Source organism: Nerophis ophidion, linkage group LG28, assembly GCF_033978795.1.
Source record: "Nerophis ophidion isolate RoL-2023_Sa linkage group LG28, RoL_Noph_v1.0, whole genome shotgun sequence".
Taxonomy (NCBI): domain Eukaryota; kingdom Metazoa; phylum Chordata; class Actinopteri; order Syngnathiformes; family Syngnathidae; genus Nerophis; species Nerophis ophidion.
The window spans coordinates 18,332,923-18,353,240 of record NC_084638.1 but is presented as its reverse complement, the minus strand read 5'-3'; the positions used below and the strand labels follow the sequence as shown (position 1 = coordinate 18,353,240).

Here is a 20,318-nt window from a genome sequence, read left to right as displayed (position 1 = left end):
ATGCTAAATCCTTTCAGCAAAAATACGGCAAAATCGCGAAATGATCAAGTATGACACATAGAATGGACCTGCTATCCCCGTTTAAATAAGAAAATCTCACTTCAGTAGGCCTTTAAAGGCTTTCTTTCAAAATATTCTAATTGCAGCATATCATCTTTTTTTAATTATTTACTATTTACTTTTTATTGGAAGAAAAAAAAAATCATACATTGGAAGTTTTCATTCTTCCAAAGGCAAAGGAGTTCATTTAGGAAAAAAGCCCCAAATTGACCACTTGAAATAATTTCTAGGATGTTGTTTTGCAATTGAAGACAAGACTTCATTCACAAATAGGGAAACAAAACAAACAGCTTATTTTATGAATGTATGCAAAGAAAATATGTGTGGGATGATGTACAACATTGGCTTTTGCCTGACACTCCAAACTTTGATTGATATTGATATTGTTTTGGGGATGTTAAAAAGAAAAACAACAATAAGAAATGTTTAAAACACAATAATGGGGGTTTTTGTTTTACCCACAAATGCAAGTTTGTAAAAACAAAACCATTCTATCACAAACAATTTCAGTTGTTTTCTCTCACTTTTATGTTGCATAAAGGTCTGGAGACATACATATAAAACAATCACAACACAATCATCATATTACAAAAGAGAACAATAAAGATCATTAATACAATGGATTATAGAGACCCAACAAATAGTTCATAAAGTCAAACATGTTTTAAATTGTATAAAAGACAACTGTTCAAATGATGTATAAAGTAAATAATAATATGCTTCCTGAAGTGGTCCAGAAGATGTTTCAGATGTGAACCAGTAAATATGTATATCATATAAGGGTGCTAATCCATGTCACACTTCAATATTTCAAATACCTATAAAAACTCAAATACAAATAAGTCTAAACATTTTCTGATGGATGTATATACACATAAAATGTTTACTGTATGTAAACTATGTATTGTAGTGTTTACTCTTTCTTCTTTTCAATTTTTAATAACAATACATATTGTTGCATATTAATGCATGTACACGACTGAAAAAAGCACTAATATAAAATATCTAATCCATAAATGTAGGAGCATATTAAAAAGATTGTTACACAAACAACAATGTCACACATGTTATATGTGCTGATGTTGTTAGAAAGTCAAAGTTAAAATTTTGACCGTTTATTTCAAATCCTGCAGTTTCATTTGCTGCTGCTGTTCTCACCAGCACACTTGTGTTTCTTACACTGGTACTTATAAGAGAATATTTCACCACACACACTGCAACTCAACACTTTCTCTCCTGAGTGTGTTCTCATGTGTGCTGCAAGGTTTGATCGATCACAAAAGCTTTTGTTGCAGATTGAACAGGAAAAAAGTTTTTCACCAGTGTGTGTTCTCATGTGTCTTTTCACATTCTGACTTTCTGTAAAACCTTTACCACAGATTGAACAGAAAAAAAGTTTTTCACCAGTGTGTGTTTTTTTGTGTACTTTCAAATACTGACTTTTTGTAAAACCTTTAACACAGATTGAACAGGTAAAATCTTTTTCACCAGTGTGCGATCTTGTGTGTCAATCCAAACGACATTCTGTGAAAGTTTTACCACGGATTGAACAACAAAAAGGTTTTTCACCAGTCTGCGTTCTCATGTGTACTTTTACAGACTGTCGACGTACAAAATCTTCACCACAAATTGAACAGGAAAAGGGCTTTTCTCCACTGTGTATTGTCATGTGTTCTTTCAAACTCTGACTGTGTGTAAAACCTTTACCACAGGTTGAACAGGAAAAAGGTTTTTCACCAGTGTGTGTTCTCATGTGTACTTTTAAATTGTGACTTTGTGCAAAACCTTTACTACAAAGTGAACAGGTGAAAGGTTTTTCTCCTGTGTGTGTTCTCATGTGTCTTTTCAAATGTTCATCTTCGACAAAACTTGAATTACACACAGAACAATTAAAAAGGTTTTCTCCAGTGTGTCTTTTCAGGTGTTTTTTCAAATCTCGACTTCGTGCATATCTCGAATCACACAAAGAACACAAAAACGTTTTTTCTCCTTTATGTGTTCTTGTGTGATCTTTCATATTGTCCTTCCTTGTAAAAGATAAGCCACAGATTGAACAAGAAAAAGGTTTATCTCCAGTGTGTGTTCTCATGTGTCTTTTCAGATGACTATGGTTTTTAAAGCTTTGGTCACAGTGAGAACATTTGAAGTGAGTGTTGTCAGTGTGACATAACTCTTTAGAGTCTTCATCATCAGTGTCAGGAGAGTGTGACGTTGTGTCCTCACTATCTGATAGTGGAGCTAAGAGCTTGTCTGCTTGTGATCCTCCACAGTGGTCTCCATCAGCTTCTGTTGTCATGTGTTGTGTTGAGCTGCTGCTTGGAGGCTCCCCCCCTTCCCTCTCCTCACTTTCAGCTTTGACCTCATCATCTTCAATCTCCGCAGGGACACCAGTCACTGGGAACTCCACCAGTCCTTCAAGATGATCTCCTTCCTGACTGATGCTGTGTTCCATCGCTTCCTCTTTAATGTGGGGGGTCAGTGAGTCTTCCTCTTCCTTTTTACAGGGAAGAGTCTGTGTCAAAGAGGAAAAGGTGACGCCAGAGGGTCCGTGGCACCTGGTCCTCCTCTTTGAAGGATCCTCCTTCACCATACTGAAGCTACAATCCTGTTTTGCAGGCAGAAGTTGTTCTTCACAGACGTCTGCAAGACACAAAATGAAAAACATGCTTGAGAAATGTCCAGATTGAGTCAGTAAGTTCACATGAACTTTAAAAAAACAAGATATTGTATGAATTGGCCTGAAAACAAACAACTGTTAGGGCTTGGCGAAAATGAGGACTCAGGTACAGAAAAATGACAATTGACTCTGACTTTATTTAGTTAGTTCTCTTTGCTATCTCTTGGACAGAGTGATTAAAACAAAGTGGCTACAAAATCTATCTATGATATATTCAAGCAACAAAGGATATGTAGCATAGGGCATACTTCAATAAACATAAAATCACTACATAAGGAGGAAAAGGGCAATAGCAGAAGTTCTATACGAGTCTAATAACAAGAAAAAACTACAATCTATGATTATCCACAAAAAGGTAAATCACTCATGCAGAGGAGTCGAGAAGCTATAAACAGAAGGTATGTTATAAATTGTTGAGAAGCCTGCAAACTAAAAGCGCTCCAGAAGGAGGAAAAAAGGAAGACAAGGCACTATGGAATTGATACAAAAAGACTTGACCGAAAAACTTTAGCAAAATAAAATCACTCTCTCAGAGGGAACAAAGAAATCAATAAATAAAGCGAGACAATACTTATCAAACTTGGTTCAAGGCTGTGGACAAGGCCGTGGACAAGGCCGTGGACAAGGCCGTGGACAAGGCCGTGGACAAGGCCGTGGACAAGGCCGTGGACAAGGCCGTGGACAAGGCCGTGGACAAGGCTGGAGGTACGTGGCAAGACGACATACTCTCGCAACAAGACAGGGGAAGACGAGGACTATATACACATGAGGGAGGGTGACACAGGTGGGCACAATCAGGCAATCAGGAGAGACATCATACCAGTGACACAGGAGGAAGGGCAAGTGCCCTGAAACGAGAGGAGGATTAGAATTTTCAAAATAAAACAGGTTTGCCAGACAACCCCAAAACAGGACTTCCCTCACCACGGTGTGACAACAAACTGCTCTTTACAACATTATTCACAGGAAAATAAGACCGCTTTTTACGAGGGGTGGACAATATGGCCTAAAATCTGTATTGCAATAAATTCCCTGCTGCCTGAGTGCAGCTGGGATAGGCTCCAGTTCCCCTTGTAATTTTAATGTCAGTTACTGATGTATACCGCTGATGGCGACCCATCAGCGTTCTTGTTCTGTAACCCTGTACACTGTTTGTGTAATCTTGAACAGGTTTGTGCTGAAAACAAAGTTTTGTTGTACTTGTGCAATGACATTAAAGACCTATCCTATCCTATAAACTTGGAGAAAAATTAGGTCGTTTACAGTGTAAATCTGTATTCTGTATTGTTGTCTCTGCTACGACGCTATCTTGTGGTCGTGTTCGCTCACTGCGAGTGCTGTGGGTTGAAAGAGTGTTTCCTTTTGCTTCGTCCCTTGAACCCGAAGTAAGGTTTCGTCATTGACGGCGTGGCGCAGTGGAAGAGTGGCCGTGCGCAACCCGAGCGTCCCTGGTTCAATTCCCACCTAGTACCAACTTCGTCACGTCCGTTGTGTCCTGAGCAAGACACTTCACCCTTGCTCCTGATGGGTGCTGGTTGGCGCCTTGCATGGCAGCTCCCTCCATCAGTGTTTGAATGTGTGTGTGAATGGGTAAATGTGGAAGTAGTGTCAAAGCGCTTTGAGTACCTTGAAGGTAGAAAAGCGCTATACAAGTACAACCCATTTATCATTTATTGATCTCAACAAGCAACGTTTGTAAGTGTAACCAGAATTTCCACTGGATGTGGAACGGCGAAGCCACGGCGACAGACTCATTCCGTTTTTTGTTATCAAGTCAATATTTCAGTTTTCACCACCTGGCTTTTATATATAGTGGTCGACACAACAAGGTGGTTCAATTGAGCTAAAATCTGCTCGTGTGGGACAGGAAGTCATGCATAAACACAAAATAAATAATCCTGTTCACTTTCAAAGTAGAATATTCTGTTTAAGGCGAATGGTATTCTACACTTTGAAAAGTTCTAATGGACATTAAGTCAACTTGTCAAAAGGTTTTCAGACCTAATTTCACTTCCTTGACAAACATGGACGATAACATGCTGATTCTAAAAGGTTCAAAATTAAAGAATGCTATAACAGGCATATCCTGGGCAGTTATGTGGGGGCCGGTATTACAGCTTTGTATTAAAATGACTATTTCCATCTCCAACATTAAAGTGAGTGTCGCTAACACTACTGCACACAGGAAAATGTGTTGAGGAGAATTGCAAATAGCCGAAACAAAGATTGTGAATGACTGAAAAGAGGCTCACTTTGTTCATGTAAGTTTACTGTGGAATAAACATAATCAGGTGCTGAGAACGATGCACAGAGTGAGACCTCTTAGTCCAGTTTAAAATCCACGGACCAAGAAGGAAACACACTGACATAGCAATATATTGATGATGGCAAAAATTAAGTTATTAGGTTTATTTTTGTTTATATGGGTCCCAGCCTACGATTGCATGACTATTTTAATGCCTCTTGTCATCGTACTTAATGCGTTTTAATACCATTTAAGGCCTTAATTTAGACAAAGTCCATTTAATGCCTTATAATGCTTTTTAATGATCCACAGAAACTCTGCTAAAGCTATTAAATTGAAAGTATCAAACAACAAAACGAGTGCTGATTACATTTTAACAAAAGAGAAGAATAAGTGATTATTACATTTTAACAGAAGTGTAAATAGAAACACGTTACATTAGAAAGTTCCTAAATAAAAATATTGTTCATGGAATTATTGACACATGTTTAGGATGTATTTACGATTTTTATGAGATTTTGACACAATTTAACACATTGTAAAGCCAGCGTTGCTCGGTTGGTAGAGCGGCCATGCCAGCAACTCGACGGTTCCAGATTTGATCCTAGTCACTGCCGTTGTGTCCTTGAGCAAGGTATTTTACCCACCTGCTCCCAGTGCCACCCACACTGGTTTAAATGTAATTTAGATAATAGGTTTCACTATGTAAAGCACTCTGAGTCACTAGAGAAAAGCGCTAAATAAATCTACTTCACTTCACTTAACAGGGAACCACACTTTTTTTTTGGGGCTGCCAAGAAAATACACATTTTTTTCTTTTTTATGCATTCCAAATAGTAAATAAATGCGATCAAAAGTCTGCTTACAATAAAGGCTATTAGAGTCACACGATTCTGACAACAAAGAACTTAAAAAAACATCCAAACACCTCCATTAAGGTTTTATGTACATGCAGTAGGTATATATTGGTAGGTTGGTAATGCATGGCATCCTGCCAGCTGCTATGCTGACAATTATTTTAGTAGTTTTCATTAAAGACAAGGCCGGTAAGGTAGGGATTATGGACAATTATCAACCTATCACCTGAGCCAGCATGCTATCTAAAGTACTGGAAAGTGTGATAATATACAGAATTGGGGATCTTACTTACACCGCAGACAACCAATTTGGCTTTTTAGAGAAGTACAGCACTACCTTGTGTATTTATGCTTTAAAAGAAGCAGTAGAAAAATACAGAGTGCAGAGCCCTACAATGTTAGTAAGGTTTATTGATGCATCTAAGGCATTTGACAGAGTCAACCACCTCAAACTCCAATCTGAAGCATAGGGGTGTTCTTGTTGCGATCTGCTGCTCAGATCTTCACGTGTTTGTTTTTTCATTCTCAGTCTGACCCGTTTATTTCCTGTTTTTGTCCATCACTATGGTTACACATCAGTCCACCTGTTAGTCTCGCCCCGCACACCTGCTACTAATTTTCACCCTCCTATTTAAGCTCACCTTTTCTGTTTACTCATTCTCGGATCCTAATTTGCCCACGCGCATCAGTGACGACTCTCATCATTCGTATGTATTTTCTCGCTAGCTCTCACGCCAAGCCACTTTATTGTCTAGCTTTCATGCTAAATGTTTTGTTTACTCTTTTGTGTCCTCGTACCAAGTTCTAGTTTTCCTTGTTTTATCCTAGCTTTCACGCTAGCGTCTTTTGTTTATTTTTTCTCTTTACACCAGTATTTTTGTTCATAGATTTTTGTTATTAAATACCCTTTATCTTACCTATGCTGTGTTCTGCTTCGACGCATCCACGGGAAAACCACACCGGCATTACAATGCCGAAGAAGAGTCTTCACAGTAGGATCCGAGCATTAAAAAGTTTTTCCGCGTCTGGCAACCACGAGGAGACCTTCGACGAAGGCACATGGAGGGTATTCCGAGCGATGGAGGCTGAAACTCTCCGATGCAATCCAGACGAAAGCATGATGTGGGACCTGGAGGGAAAACTGGTTCCGATCGATGCTTCCGGGAGCGGTGAGTTTCCCTCCCGCAGCGCTCGCGCTCGTCCGCGTAGGCGGAAGCCGCGAAGTATGGCTTCGTCGGGCGACAGAGACTTGCCCACTCCATGTCTCCCTCCTCACGAACACAGCAACCTACAGTCAGCACACAAGACCCCTACACCATTGTTTGGGGACCCAATAACACACTTTGCTAACAGTTTTACCGACTGGGCAAATTCCCAACTTGTGTCCCGCGCAGATGACGTCATTTCGTCGACGCCCCCCGGTAACGCAAGCCCGTCCTCCGATGATGACGTCTTCAACAAGGAATTTTTGGGGGAAGATTCGTTTTCTCAGCCATTTTCAAATGACAATAACATTAATAATAATATACAAAAGTATCAGGATATTTTTTCTTATTATTCTAGTCAACCTCAGTCACCTAGTTTTTCTTCTAACCCACCGTTTAAACCTCATTCTCTGCCCAAGTCCAAGGTTTTTTCTCCCTTTTCAAAGGGACACTCTGGACAATATAGAGGGGAGGGGTCTGCCCGCCTACAAACCTCCCACCACCCTCCCTTATGGTCAGTCCCTGACCACAGGGAACGGGTCTGGGATTCCCGTCTGGAGGGGGGGGCTATGGCCTATAGCTGTGTTGCGGAGGTAGGGCAGACGCTACCTGTTCTTAAAACTGCTAAACAAAAACCTCCATGTAGGCCACCTTTACCTGTTTTTCGGCCCGCTAAACGCTTAGCTCCTCCTAGTAGACCTCCTCTACCTGTGTTCTCCCCGGTCAAGTCACGCCCTCTTAGACCTCCTCCACCTGTGTTCCGTCTGTGCCCTAGTTCTAGTTTTAGTCACAGTCTCTCTCAGAGTTCGAGTCCCAGCCTTCTTCGTAGCCCATGCTCTAGTCCTACTCGTAGACCGACTTGTAGACTGAGTCGTAGTCCAAGTCCTGGTCCGAGTTTCCGTTCTGATTCTAGTTGTAGTCCTAGTCTTTCTCGTAGTCGTCGTAGTCCTAGTTCCACTCGTAGACTGATCCGTAGTCCGAGTCCTGTTTCGAGTCCGGTCCCGAGTCTTGTTTCTTGCCTTTGTAATATTAGTACTGATTCCCCTCGTGGTCTTAGTCCGAACCCTAGTCCTTACCCAAGTTCTTGTCCGAGCCCCAGTGTTACTGTAAGTCCTAGTCTTTGTCCTAGTCCTTGCCCGAGCACCAGTTTGATTGTTAGTCCCAGTCCTTGCCCAAGCCCTAGTTTGACCGTTTGTCCTAGTTCTTGCCCAAGCCCTGGTATGACTGTAAGTCCTGGTCATTGCCCAAGCCCTTCTCAAAGCACTAGTGTGATTGTAAGTCCTGGTCCTCTCTCAAGTCCTTGCCCGAGTCCTAGTGTTTGTCTTATCACTCATCATAGTCCTAGTCCTGCTCACAGCCAGTCCCCTAGTGCTCCTCGGCTGAAGCCGACACCTGCTCCTCGGCTGAAGCCGACACCTGCTCCCAGTCTGGTTCTCACACCAGCACATGACTCTGACCTGGTTTTCACGCCAGAATTAGACTCTGACCTGGTTTTCACGCCAGAATTAGACTCTGACCTGGTTTTCACGCCAGAATTAGACTCTGACCTGGTTTTCACGCCAGAATTAGACTCTGGCCTGGTTTTCACGCCAGAATTAGACTCTGGCCTGGTTTTCACGCCAGAATTAGACTCTGGCCTGGTTTTCACGCCAGAATTAGACTCTGGCCTGGTTTTCACGCCAGAATTAGACTCTGGCCTGGTTTTCACGCCAGAATTAGACTCTCGCCTGGTTTTCACACCAGAAAATGTTTCTAGCCTTGTTCTCACGCCAGCACAAACTCCAAGGCTGGAGCCCACTCCGGTACCAGCACCACGACAGGTACCGGTGCCAGCTCCGTGCCGCCAAGCACCGGTGCCAGCTCCGCGCCGCCAAGCACCGCCGACGACGGGGCTGGAGCCCACACCAGCGCCGACGACGGGGCTGGAGCCCACACCAGCGCCGACGACGGGGCTGGAACCCACACCAGCACCACCGACGACTACACCTGCATTCACGTCGATGACGACTCCTGCGGCTCCCAGGCCGCCTCCGACGACTCCTGCGGCTCCCAGGCCGCCTCCGACGACTCCTGCGGCTCCCAGGCCGCCTCCGACGACTCCTGCGGCTCCCAGGCCGCCTCCGACGACTCCTGCGGCTCCCAGGCCGCCTCCGACGCCTTCTTCGGCTGCAGCACCCGCATCATCCTCGCCAGCTGCACTCGGGCCTGCTTTGGCTGCAGTCCCCGCACCCTCGTCTGCTGCTTCCAAGCCTGCTGGGATTTCGGTGCTGAGGCGTCGACCACGGGCGTGGCCTCTGCGAGGTCATCCTCCTCGCCAGATACTCCCTCCTCCATGTCGGCCACGGATGTGGCCGTGCCCGGGTCGTCCGCCTCGCCGGGCACCTCATCCTGCGAGGCGGCCACTAATGTGGCCTTTTCGAGGTCGCCCGCCAAAACTTTTTCGGCAGCAGCGTTCCACCCGCCGCCGCCACATGATGTGTCCTCGGTGGATTCGGGGACATGCGATCTGGCGACCCTCCACCGTGGACTCCCTCCGCCCTCCCTTCGTTTGTGAACTTTCTGGTTTTGGGGAGGGGGTTCAAGTTTTGTTTGTTTTTTAAGACATCTGGTATCTGTCTTTTGTTGGGGGGGAATACTGTTGCGATCTGCTGCTCAGATCTTCACGTGTTTGTTTTTTCATTCTCAGTCTGACCCGTTTATTTCCTGTTTTTGTCCATCACTATGGTTACACATCAGTCCACCTGTTAGTCTCGCCCCGCACACCTGCTACTAATTTTCACCCTCCTATTTAAGCTCACCTTTTCTGTTTACTCATTCTCGGATCCTAATTTGCCCACGCGCATCAGTGACGACTCTCATCATTCGTATGTATTTTCTCGCTAGCTCTCACGCCAAGCCACTTTATTGTCTAGCTTTCATGCTAAATGTTTTGTTTACTCTTTTGTGTCCTCGTACCAAGTTCTAGTTTTCCTTGTTTTATCCTAGCTTTCACGCTAGCGTCTTTTGTTTATTTTTTCTCTTTACACCAGTATTTTTGTTCATAGATTTTTGTTATTAAATACCCTTTATCTTACCTATGCTGTGTTCTGCTTCGACGCATCCACGGGAAAACCACACCGGCATTACAATGCCGAAGAAGAGTCTTCACAGTTCTGGGTATATTCTGGCATATTGGTACGACAGGCAGATGAAGCAGGTAAAATGGGGGGAGTAGTTTATCCTCTCCCTTTAGAGTCGGCAATGGGGTACGGCTGGGTGGGCTTCTATCACCAGGCCTATTTAGCCTGTCTATGGATGACCTGTCAAGGCAGTGGGAGAATGCAGAACAGGATGCATCATGGGGAACACCTTAATCAACCACTTTATGTACGCTGATGATTTGGCCATTATATCTCCCAGTAGTGCAGGGTTCCACCAGCTTCTTAACATATGCTCAGACTATGGAGTAAAGTTTGACATCAAGTATAATGCCACAAAGAGTATGGTAATGATATTTAGGACCAAGAAGGATAAACATCTTCATTTCCCAGGTTTCTATTTGTCTGGTCAAACCCTGTATGTGTGCAACAATGTCAAATACTTAGGCCACATCATCAATGACAAGATGGGGGATGATGCAGACATGCTTAGACAGAGAAGAATGCTGTATGTCCAAGCCAATATGCTGGTGAGAAAATGTCATTACTGCTCTGATGAAGCGAAGGTGTACTTGTTTAGAGCTTACTGCACCCCTATGTACACAGCACCCCTCTGGGTGAGGTTCAAGAAAGAGAGATTGCGCAAACTCCGGGTTTCATGTAATGACTGTCTCAGAATCCTGCTCAGAAAGGCCAGGGGTAGTAGTGCCAGCAAGCTTTTCTGCGATTTAGGGATCAACTCCAGTTTTGAAGAATGTGTCATTAAAAATATTTTGGGTAATACAACTGTTGGTACTTTTTAATAAAAAACATAACTGTCAATTGATATAACCTATTAGTAGATCATCCATGACACGTACAACATTTCAAGTCCCAGACAGTGGGTGCCGGGACTTGATCACTGTCCAGCCAACCTGTGAATGGATTTGATGTTATATATATATATATATACATATATATATATATATATATATATATATATATATATATGTATATATATATATACATATATATATATATATGTATACATATGTATACATATGTATACATATATACATATATATATATATATATATACATATATATATATATATATATATATATATATATATGTAGGTGTGTGAAAAATCACAAGACTACTTCATCTCTACAGAACTGTTTCAATAAGGGTTCCCTCAATCATCAGGATATATATATATATATATATATATATATATATATTATGAGTTTGGGAAAATTGTATTTAATTTTAATGTAATTAATGTACTTATTTTTTTTTTTAAATCAATCCAACAAACCAATACACAGCAATACCATAACAATGCAATCCAATTCCAAAACCAAACCTGACCCAGCAACACTCAGAACTGCAATAAACAGAACAATTGAGAGTAGACACAAACACGACACAGAACAAACCAAAAGTAGTGAAACAAAAATGAATCTTATCAACAACAGTATCAATATTAGTTATAATTTCAGCATAGCAGTGATTAAAAATCCCTCATTGACATTATCATTAGACATTTATAAAAATAAAAAAAAGAACAATAGTTTCACAGTGGCTTACACTTGCATCGCATCTCATAAGCTTGACAACACACTGTGTCCAATGTCTTCACAAAGATAAAATAAGTCATATTTTTGGTTTGTTTAGTAGATAAAACAAATTTACATTATTGCAATCAGTTGATAAAACATTGTCCTTTACAATTATAAAAGCTTTAAAAAAAAATCTACTACTCTGCTAGCATGTCAGCAGACTGGGGTAGATCCTGCTGAAATCCTATGTATTGAATGAATACAGAATCCTTTTGAATCGGGAAAAAAAACGTTTTTGAATCGGGAATCGCGTCGAATCGAAAAAATAGATATATAATCGAATCGCGACCCCAAGAATCGATATTGAATTGAACCGTGGGACACCCAAAGATTCACAGCCCTAATATATATATATATATATATATATATATATATATATATATATATATATATATATATATATATATATATATATACACACACACACACAATCATAAGCATATATAGCATACTTAAGACAAGTAAATAACTTTGATTACAACAGAAGTGTCGTAAAAGTCACGTGTAAACAGACAGCCAATCAGGGTTTCTGTTCCACACAAAATATTTGTTTTATGTTGTTAACCATCTCAAAGAATCAGACCATTGCTCATAAAAAATATTTTATTCTACAAGGTCATATGCAAAGGATACAGCGCTAGTTTCAAATTGCTAGTATAAACAAAAATGTCTATCTTACAAAAGGTGTGCTTGATTATATTGTGTAGTGTACAAGTACAAGTAGTAGGACCGCTGGCACCACCATGGTGGAGACTTGTTTTGGAGACAGCAAGCCAGTGAAGGGGCACACTGACCCATAACATCATCATCACTTCTTAAATATTAGCAGAAGTACAAATTGATGTGTTAGTACACAACTAAACATATTAGTAAGAATCAATAATACACACAAACTGTTGTCTGGATGTTGTTTGCAGGATGTGTAACTAAGAAACATATTTATTTGTTTGCTATTGAAGAAATTGAAAAGTAACTAAAAGAGATTTGTTTTTTTTTTTGATTGGCAGTTAATAAAATAACAAAATTAAGTATGGGCGCATTTCAATGAAACTTTCAGAACATGTCAGAAATGGGATAAGGAACATGTCATTAAATGTTGGTGTTAATCCAGATCACCTTCTGGATCAAACAGATTTTTTTGGAGAGATTTGGCCTGGTGGAGGTCATGTAGCCTTTTTCTATTTTACTGCTGATATTCTCACCAGCACACTTGTGTTTGTTAAATTGGTACTCATGAAAGAATCTTTCATCACACACACTGCAACTCAAAATGTTTCCCCCATTGTGAATTTTCATGTGTTGTTTTAAATCTCGACTTCGAACAAAACTTGAATCACACACTGAACACGAAAAAGGTTTCACTCCAGTGTGTCTTCTCATGTGAGATTTCAATTGGTATCTCCTTGGTTATCATTTACCACAGAATGAACACGAATAAGGTTTTTCTCCAGTGTGTGTTCTTGTGTGATCCATCAAACTGACCTTCCTTGTAAAAGATGAGCCACAGATTGAACAATAAAAAGGTTTTTCTCCTGTGTGTGTTCTCATGTGTCTTTCCAAATGATCACCTCGGCCAAAACTTGAATTACACACAGAACACTTAAAAAGGTTCCCCCCAGCGTGTCTTTTAAGGTGTTTTTTCAAATCTCGACTTCGTGTATACTTCGAATCACATAAAAAACACGAAAAAGGTTTTTCTCCTGTGTGTGTTCTTGTGTGATCTTTCATATTGTCCTTCCTTGTAAAAGATAAGCCACTGATTGAACAAGAAAAATGTTTCTTTCCAGTGTGTGTTCTCATGTGTGTTTTCAGACGACAATGGTATTTAAAGGTTTTGTCACAGTGAGAACATTTGAAGTGAATGTTGTCAGTATGACATGTCTTATCATCTTTAGAGTCTTCATCATCAGTGTCAGGAGAGTGTGACGTTGTGTCCTCACTAACTGATAGTGGAGCTAAGAGCTTGTCTGCTTGTGATCCTCCACAGTGGTCTCCATCAGCTTCTGTTGTCATGTGTTGTGTTGAGCTGCTGCTTGGAGGCTCCGCCTCTCTCTTCTCCTCACTTTCACCTTTGACCTCATCATCTTCACTCTTCACAGGGACACCAGTCACTGGGAACTCCTCCAGACCTTCAGTATGATCTCCCTCCTGATTGATGCTGTCCTCCGCTGCTTCTTCTTTATTGTGGGAAGACTGTGGCTCAACCGCTTCCTTTTTAATGTGGGGGGCTGTGTTACCTCTTCTTCCTCTTTAATCTGGTTGGGCTGTGGTTCCTCCTCGTGCTCATAGAGATGATGTTCTTCATCGAGGTCTGCGGGACACCAGAAGACAAACACATGCTTTAGAAACGTCCATCTTTGCTCAGTCACATAAGACATTGTCCTTCACACATATAATTCCACAATCTCATCAGTTTCCAGCTGACCCATGAAGACCTTCAGGGAAATGCTTTCCAAGACCAAGGTCCAATCCACATCCTTAAAGTAATACCTGCACTCCGTACATCGTAAACGGCATGCGTGAAAATGTGCTGTTTGCTCTCTGAATAAGTCATACTCACACAAGAAATAATGTACTACATCCCAGTCAACTAGTGAGCAGCTCACCCTGCTGGTTGACAAGAATTAGGATGATTTTCCGCTTAATCTTTAGAGACGCTGGAAATTTTGTCCAAGATGTACACCGCATTCCGCCGAATGCAGTGACAAGCGGTAGAAAATGGATGGGTGGGATGAACTACAGTCAACATGTTGGTCAAATAAATGCCTGTTTTTCTTTCATTTAGACGAGTTCTGGGAAAATTATGGCCCGCGGCACATTAATTTAGGGAGGCATCAATACGATACGTTTTAAAATGACCGCCAAGTCTTGAACTGCAATGGTTGGAATCTGTGCTTTTTAGTGAAACACGGGTTATTACGGTCACGTCAAAGCTGCTCCCAGCAGATGAGGCAAGAAACAGAATTGGAAGGGTTTGTTTACCGCAGCCAGCTTGAGACGTCAGAGTCAGGGAGGGACACGGAAGCAGATTTCTATAGCAAAGTTCTGTTCTGTAGAAAAGTGATTTTTATTATATGAATCTGTGGGTGTTTTTTTTGTTCTTTGTGTTCATGTTTTGCCGTGTTCATTGCATATTTGTTCCATTTTGCTTTATTGTAAAAAAAAAAAATCGATTTCAAGACTGTCTTCTGAGAAATAAACAGGAGAGACGTTTGTGTTCTTAATATTCAGTGTTTTATCGTTCATAGTGAACACTACAAATCTCACATTATTATACTAATATGCATTCTCAGCGAAAAATCTTTAAAATTCTATTCGTTTTTTTGAGATGGTCTTTCATAATTTTTACACACTGTCAGTCATATTGTGAGTGTTTGTATGGTGTGTTAAGCTTTTGCGATCACAGATAACTGATTGCGAATACTGAGGCCCCGTCTACAGTAAGCTGGCTAACGTTATCCAGGCTATATCCCACCTAACCTTATCCTTAGCCACACACACACCATGCCACCATTTAAGAGCCCCTCCCTCCCTCCCTACGTCACAACATGACCTAGTGCGCATGTGCGGAAAAAAAAATGCGCGTGTCATATTTACCTCTGACCTGGAAGTGTATTCTTACCCTGTGTTTCAATGTAGCTTAGTGCCACATTTCTTTTAACAGTATATCTTACTTGCCTCGCAATCAGCAGCTGTTAGACTACCCTTGTTGTAGTGAATCACACCTGAGCCCTCATACATTAATCACACAGTATCTTTAATGGACATGTGAAAGTAAACAATGTGATAAATAACATTTTACGACAATCAATCTAGGGACCTAGATATCTGGTCAGGACAGTAACTGAAATTGGCAGTTGTACTTGACGGCCGCAACCACCTTATGTCTTCACAACAGTTATGGAGTACACAACTAGACGTTGAGTAATCACTCGACATACATCGTGGACAATAACCGATAGTCTGCTTTGCCAGTCCAAATGCATTTGCTGTTTTCCATAGTACTCCCTGGTCCACAGGAGCCCGCATTCTCGTTGTCTCCCCTTTGACAAATGTAGAAAGTTTTCCGCTAAGAAGAATCACAGCTGACCTGGACATTGGAAAGTTCTCTTGTCGTTCCTGTTGCACAACACACTCGTTGACAAACATGGCTGCCGTTCTCCCAGCCTTTATCCAAAACCATTGCTCAATTTTGCTCTGTTGCCATCTGAGATATGTTGTATCGGCAATAGCTGTAATCACGCGTTTCCTTCTTTTAACGTATTCACTTGTGATTTCCACAAGCGTTTGCAATAAAGCTGGCTGTGGCGCATACTTTCTGACCTCACTTCCTGTGTGGGGCGCTGTCTTTCTGGTGTCACTTCCTCTCCGAACTCAGTTTGTAAACGATCAATGAGTCCATACAAAACTAAGAACCAGAGATTCAAAAAATACACGACGCACTGACCCGTGTAAAAAATTATCCAAGGAGGGGGACCTTAAACGATGGGTTAGTGTGGCTGACACTGAGCTTAAGCAAAATAAGTATTGGTTTCAGGAGTTATCCGGCTTAATGTAGACAGGCTCTGACTTTGCCTGTGACCTTTGGAAAATTAATTGTGTCAAATATTTTAAGAAGTCCTGGCCTTTGACTGTTCAATGGAAGAACATATATATATATATATATATATATATATATATATGCAGACCTCAAATTTAACAACGGCAACCGCGTCAATTACTGCGACCACCCGTGTGACTTGCTGTAATGCCCGACTAGCTTTTAAGGCAAGAACATGCCGTGACCGCCCTTCACTTTTTACTTATTAATGGACTAGGAATGTAACGACAAACGGTATAATGATACACAGTGGGGAAATTCCAGACGTTTAGTAACACCGTTTACATTTTTAATTACCGAAAATACGTCATTTATCAATGCATTTTACACAACTGGAATATTGGAATACTGAAGCGCTGCAGTTTGGAACTGTTTGGCTCGGGAGACACGACGGTGACTTCATGGACTTTGCTTTGAAAATGTTCCATCCGAGTTTACGGAACCGATCTCTTCGTTTCAATTCATTTCAATTGCTTCTACTTCTGTGGAGTGTTGGTGTGTGATTAAGAGCGCAATGCTGTTGGAGGAGAACAATATTTGATGTTGCAGTTTCATTTTAAACATGTAGCTAGCGTCATTCTGTCAGCTGCTGGGACTGAGAGTTAGCATGCAGCAGGCGATGTGTCGGGAACGTTGTCACAACTTCTTTATAAAGTCTGTAGTTTGTTTACGGGGATGCTCACTTCTTCTTTAATTTAACTGCTTTCTTTGATAGTGTTCCAATAACATCAATACTAGCTAAAATGTTTTGTCATCTCATCAAACTGATGGCTGGCTGAGTTGTCAGTGTTGGATGTCAGAGGTATCACTCCTCTTTATTTTTGTTGGCCAAACTGTTGCACTGAAGTACGTGGTTGTTGTTGAAGAATAAAGCTTGTTTATTAAACTTAATCTTCATTAGCCAAACAGCTTTGTATTTTATATCGATATTAAAAAGTAAACTTATACGCTTCTGAGCCCCTGCTTCGAAAGAAAATAATATTTGCCTTGGTGCCTTAAAATATGAGCCCTTCGTTAAGGCAACACTTGGCTTGACCGTAAAAAACAAAAATTCCATGCCTCTATGTGTGTGTGTGTGTGTGTGTGTGTGTGTGTGTGTGTGTGTGTGTGTGTGTTTGTTAAACCACCAATAATAATAAGCTAGTCATTGATTTTTTGTTTTTACTTTAAGCAAGTTGTGTTGGCCCTGCGATGAGGTGGCGAGTTGTCTAGGGCAGTGGTTCTCAAATGGGGGTACGCGTACCCTTGGGGGTACTTGAAGGTATGCCAAGGGGTACGTGAGATTTTTTTTTTTAATATTCTAAAAATAGCAACAATTCAAAAATCATTTTATAAATATATTAATTAATAATACTTCAACAAAATATGAATGTAAGTTCATAAACTGTGAAAAGAAATGCAACAATGCAATATTCAGTGTTGACAGCTAGATTTTTTGTGGACATGTTCCATAAATATTGATGTTAAAGATTTATTTTTTTGTGAAGAAATGTTTAGAATTAAGTTCATGAATCCGGATGGATCTCTATTACAATCCCCAAAGAGGGCACTTTAAGTTGATGATTACTTCTATGTGTAGAAATCTTAATTTATAATTGAATCACTTGTTTATTTTTCAACAAGTTGTTAGTTATTTTTTTGTCTTTTTTCCGAATAGTTCAAGAAAGACCACTACAAATGAGCAATATTTTGCACTGTTAAACAATGTAATAAATCAGAAACTGATGACATAGTGCTGTATTTTACTTCTTTATCTCTTTTTTTCCAACCAAAAATGCTTTGCTCTGATTAGGGGGTACTTGAATTAAAACAATGTTCACAGGGGGTACATCGCTGAAAAAAGGTTGAGAACCACCGGTCTAGGGTGCACCCATGTGCAGCTGAGATAAACTCCAGCAACCTGAGCGACCCCGAACGGGACAAGCTGTAGGAAATGGATGGATGGAAGTTGCAAACAAGACACTTTAAGGTTTGCGGCCATTGTGATTATATTATATATTACTAATATAATTTTCTTGTTAAAAATCAAATAGAGAGTTAGTAAAGATGTGAGAGTAAGAAGTAAACAAACCTGTTCTGTGTAACACAATTTGATGTTTCTTGAAAACAGCGTCCAGTAGTCGATTGTTCTCCTCCTTTGTTCTAGAAAGTTCCGCCTCGTATTCAGCTATTGTTCTTTCTAACACTACAAATATTTCTTCAACGGCAGCAGTTAGTCGCTGATCCACCAACGCTCTCAACATTTGTAATGTAGACATTTTCACACAATCACAACACATTACTCTCACACTTGACCTCCACTTAGCGATGTGTTGATAACTTCTGCGTCTTCTGTTAGCAGCTAACAAGCTAAACTAACTAGCTAGCTAAGCTAATTAGCAATAAACGGGCACGAGAAGCAGCAAGTGCCTCTCACGCTCGGAGACGATTTTATCCCAGAATAAATAATTACATACCAATTTTATGACATTAATATTTACAAACTGGAGAGCAAATAATGACGCTTCTTATTTATTTCTAGGTCAATGTGCTTTCACGACAGTTAGCACACTTGACGTGACAAGACGGTACCACTCTGCTCTCGCGAGATGTGTCATGCGCAGGAGAGTCATAGGAACGTTGGAGTTTGTTTGCATATCAAGACAGACTGATATATACAAGGGCGTAGAATTGGGTAGGGACGCTAGGGACACGTCCCTACCAATATCCAGCCGCTATTAATAGTCACTATCAATACAAGCGCTGCCCGTAATGTTTAGTCAATGATTATGGCACAGAAAGGGTTAAATGTCGGTCTCTGCTAGAAGTCCCGCCTCAAACCTAAATATCGCTCCCTGATTGGTTGCCGCTTTCATGCTAACTTACGTGTGATTGGCGGTCCCCGCTGTCACTCCTCATTGTGGAAAAAACAGTCCCACCTATCCAGACGTTAGCTCCAAATTAGCACTGCATCTCGTCTTTTCCTCCGCTTTTTTTCCAGGTGAAAGTCAATGCTCAGTCCCCTCTACCATTGTTAACCCTCCCCGTAGGTGAAAGTTAACCTTAAACATGTGAATTCAACTACTTTAGTCTGTTTTTTAACATCGTAAAAACATCAGCTGTCTTTTACTACGGACTGCAACAGTCCGTTGTCATGGATACATGACAACAACTTCCATTCATACCAGTCATACGTGCCTGAGGCGGAGTGATAGCCTACGGTGTGATAAGGCTTTAGAATAGTAGCCGTGCTCAATATTTAAACCACGGTTGACAGCCAATCAGATCGCCGGATTTCACCTTTCCGTTTTATTTTTTGAAATTTTTTTAGTTTCATGTAACATATTTAAAGTACAAAAGCAGCAACAGAAAGAAGTAGATGAAGGGGAAAATTATGAGTGATTTAAACACAAGTTATGGAAAAGATTATTACAGTTCATTTATGTTTATTTACAATGTTGTATTGCATGAAAGTATTTCTGATGTTGTTGATGGACAGTAGGCTATGTTCATTGACAGTATGATGCACAGTTGCACTACAGCCCTACACTAAAGAGTAAAGATGAGAACTCTTCCAAGTTGTCTCCTTTGCTTTCATTTTAGTTACTTTACCTTATAACATCTGCATGACATGAAATTATGATTGCTAATGTAAAAAAAAAAAAAAGTAAACTTTCAGAGTGCTGCCTTGGAGCACTTTTGTGTCCCCACCAATCTCAAAATCAAACCTACTCCCTTGGATATATAGTAACCAATATATTTAACACCAAAATATTTTAATAATAAATATGTTAATACATATTATATAAAAAAAAATCATACATACATGCACATTTGCACATGTATACTTAATGTTTACATGTATGTAAACATTAATTATGGTTCAGGTTTCATGTCTGTGTACAGATCTGTGCGGTTTCATAAGGATTACCGTATTTTTTAATAAAGTTTATTTT

At 40.6% G+C, this 20,318-nt stretch overlaps 1 protein-coding gene and 1 long non-coding RNA gene across 2 annotated transcripts; both read right to left on the bottom strand.

Annotated features, from left to right (window-relative positions):
* Positions 1-365: 365 nt before the first annotated feature.
* On the bottom strand, positions 366-2,693 carry LOC133545484 (gastrula zinc finger protein XlCGF17.1-like). Its single transcript, XM_061891126.1, has one exon. It carries the CDS (start codon positions 2,648-2,650, stop codon positions 1,568-1,570), a length of 1,083 nt encoding a protein of 360 aa, XP_061747110.1. The 5' UTR covers positions 2,651-2,693; the 3' UTR covers positions 366-1,567.
* Positions 2,694-12,372: 9,679 nt separating this feature from the next.
* On the bottom strand, positions 12,373-18,973 carry LOC133545510 (uncharacterized). The gene is made up of 2 exons (XR_009804856.1): positions 18,455-18,973; positions 12,373-14,094 (listed from the first exon to the last, which is right to left on the bottom strand). It is a non-coding gene; the product is annotated as an uncharacterized LOC133545510 (long non-coding RNA).
* Between the last annotated feature and the right edge of the window lie 1,345 nt (positions 18,974-20,318).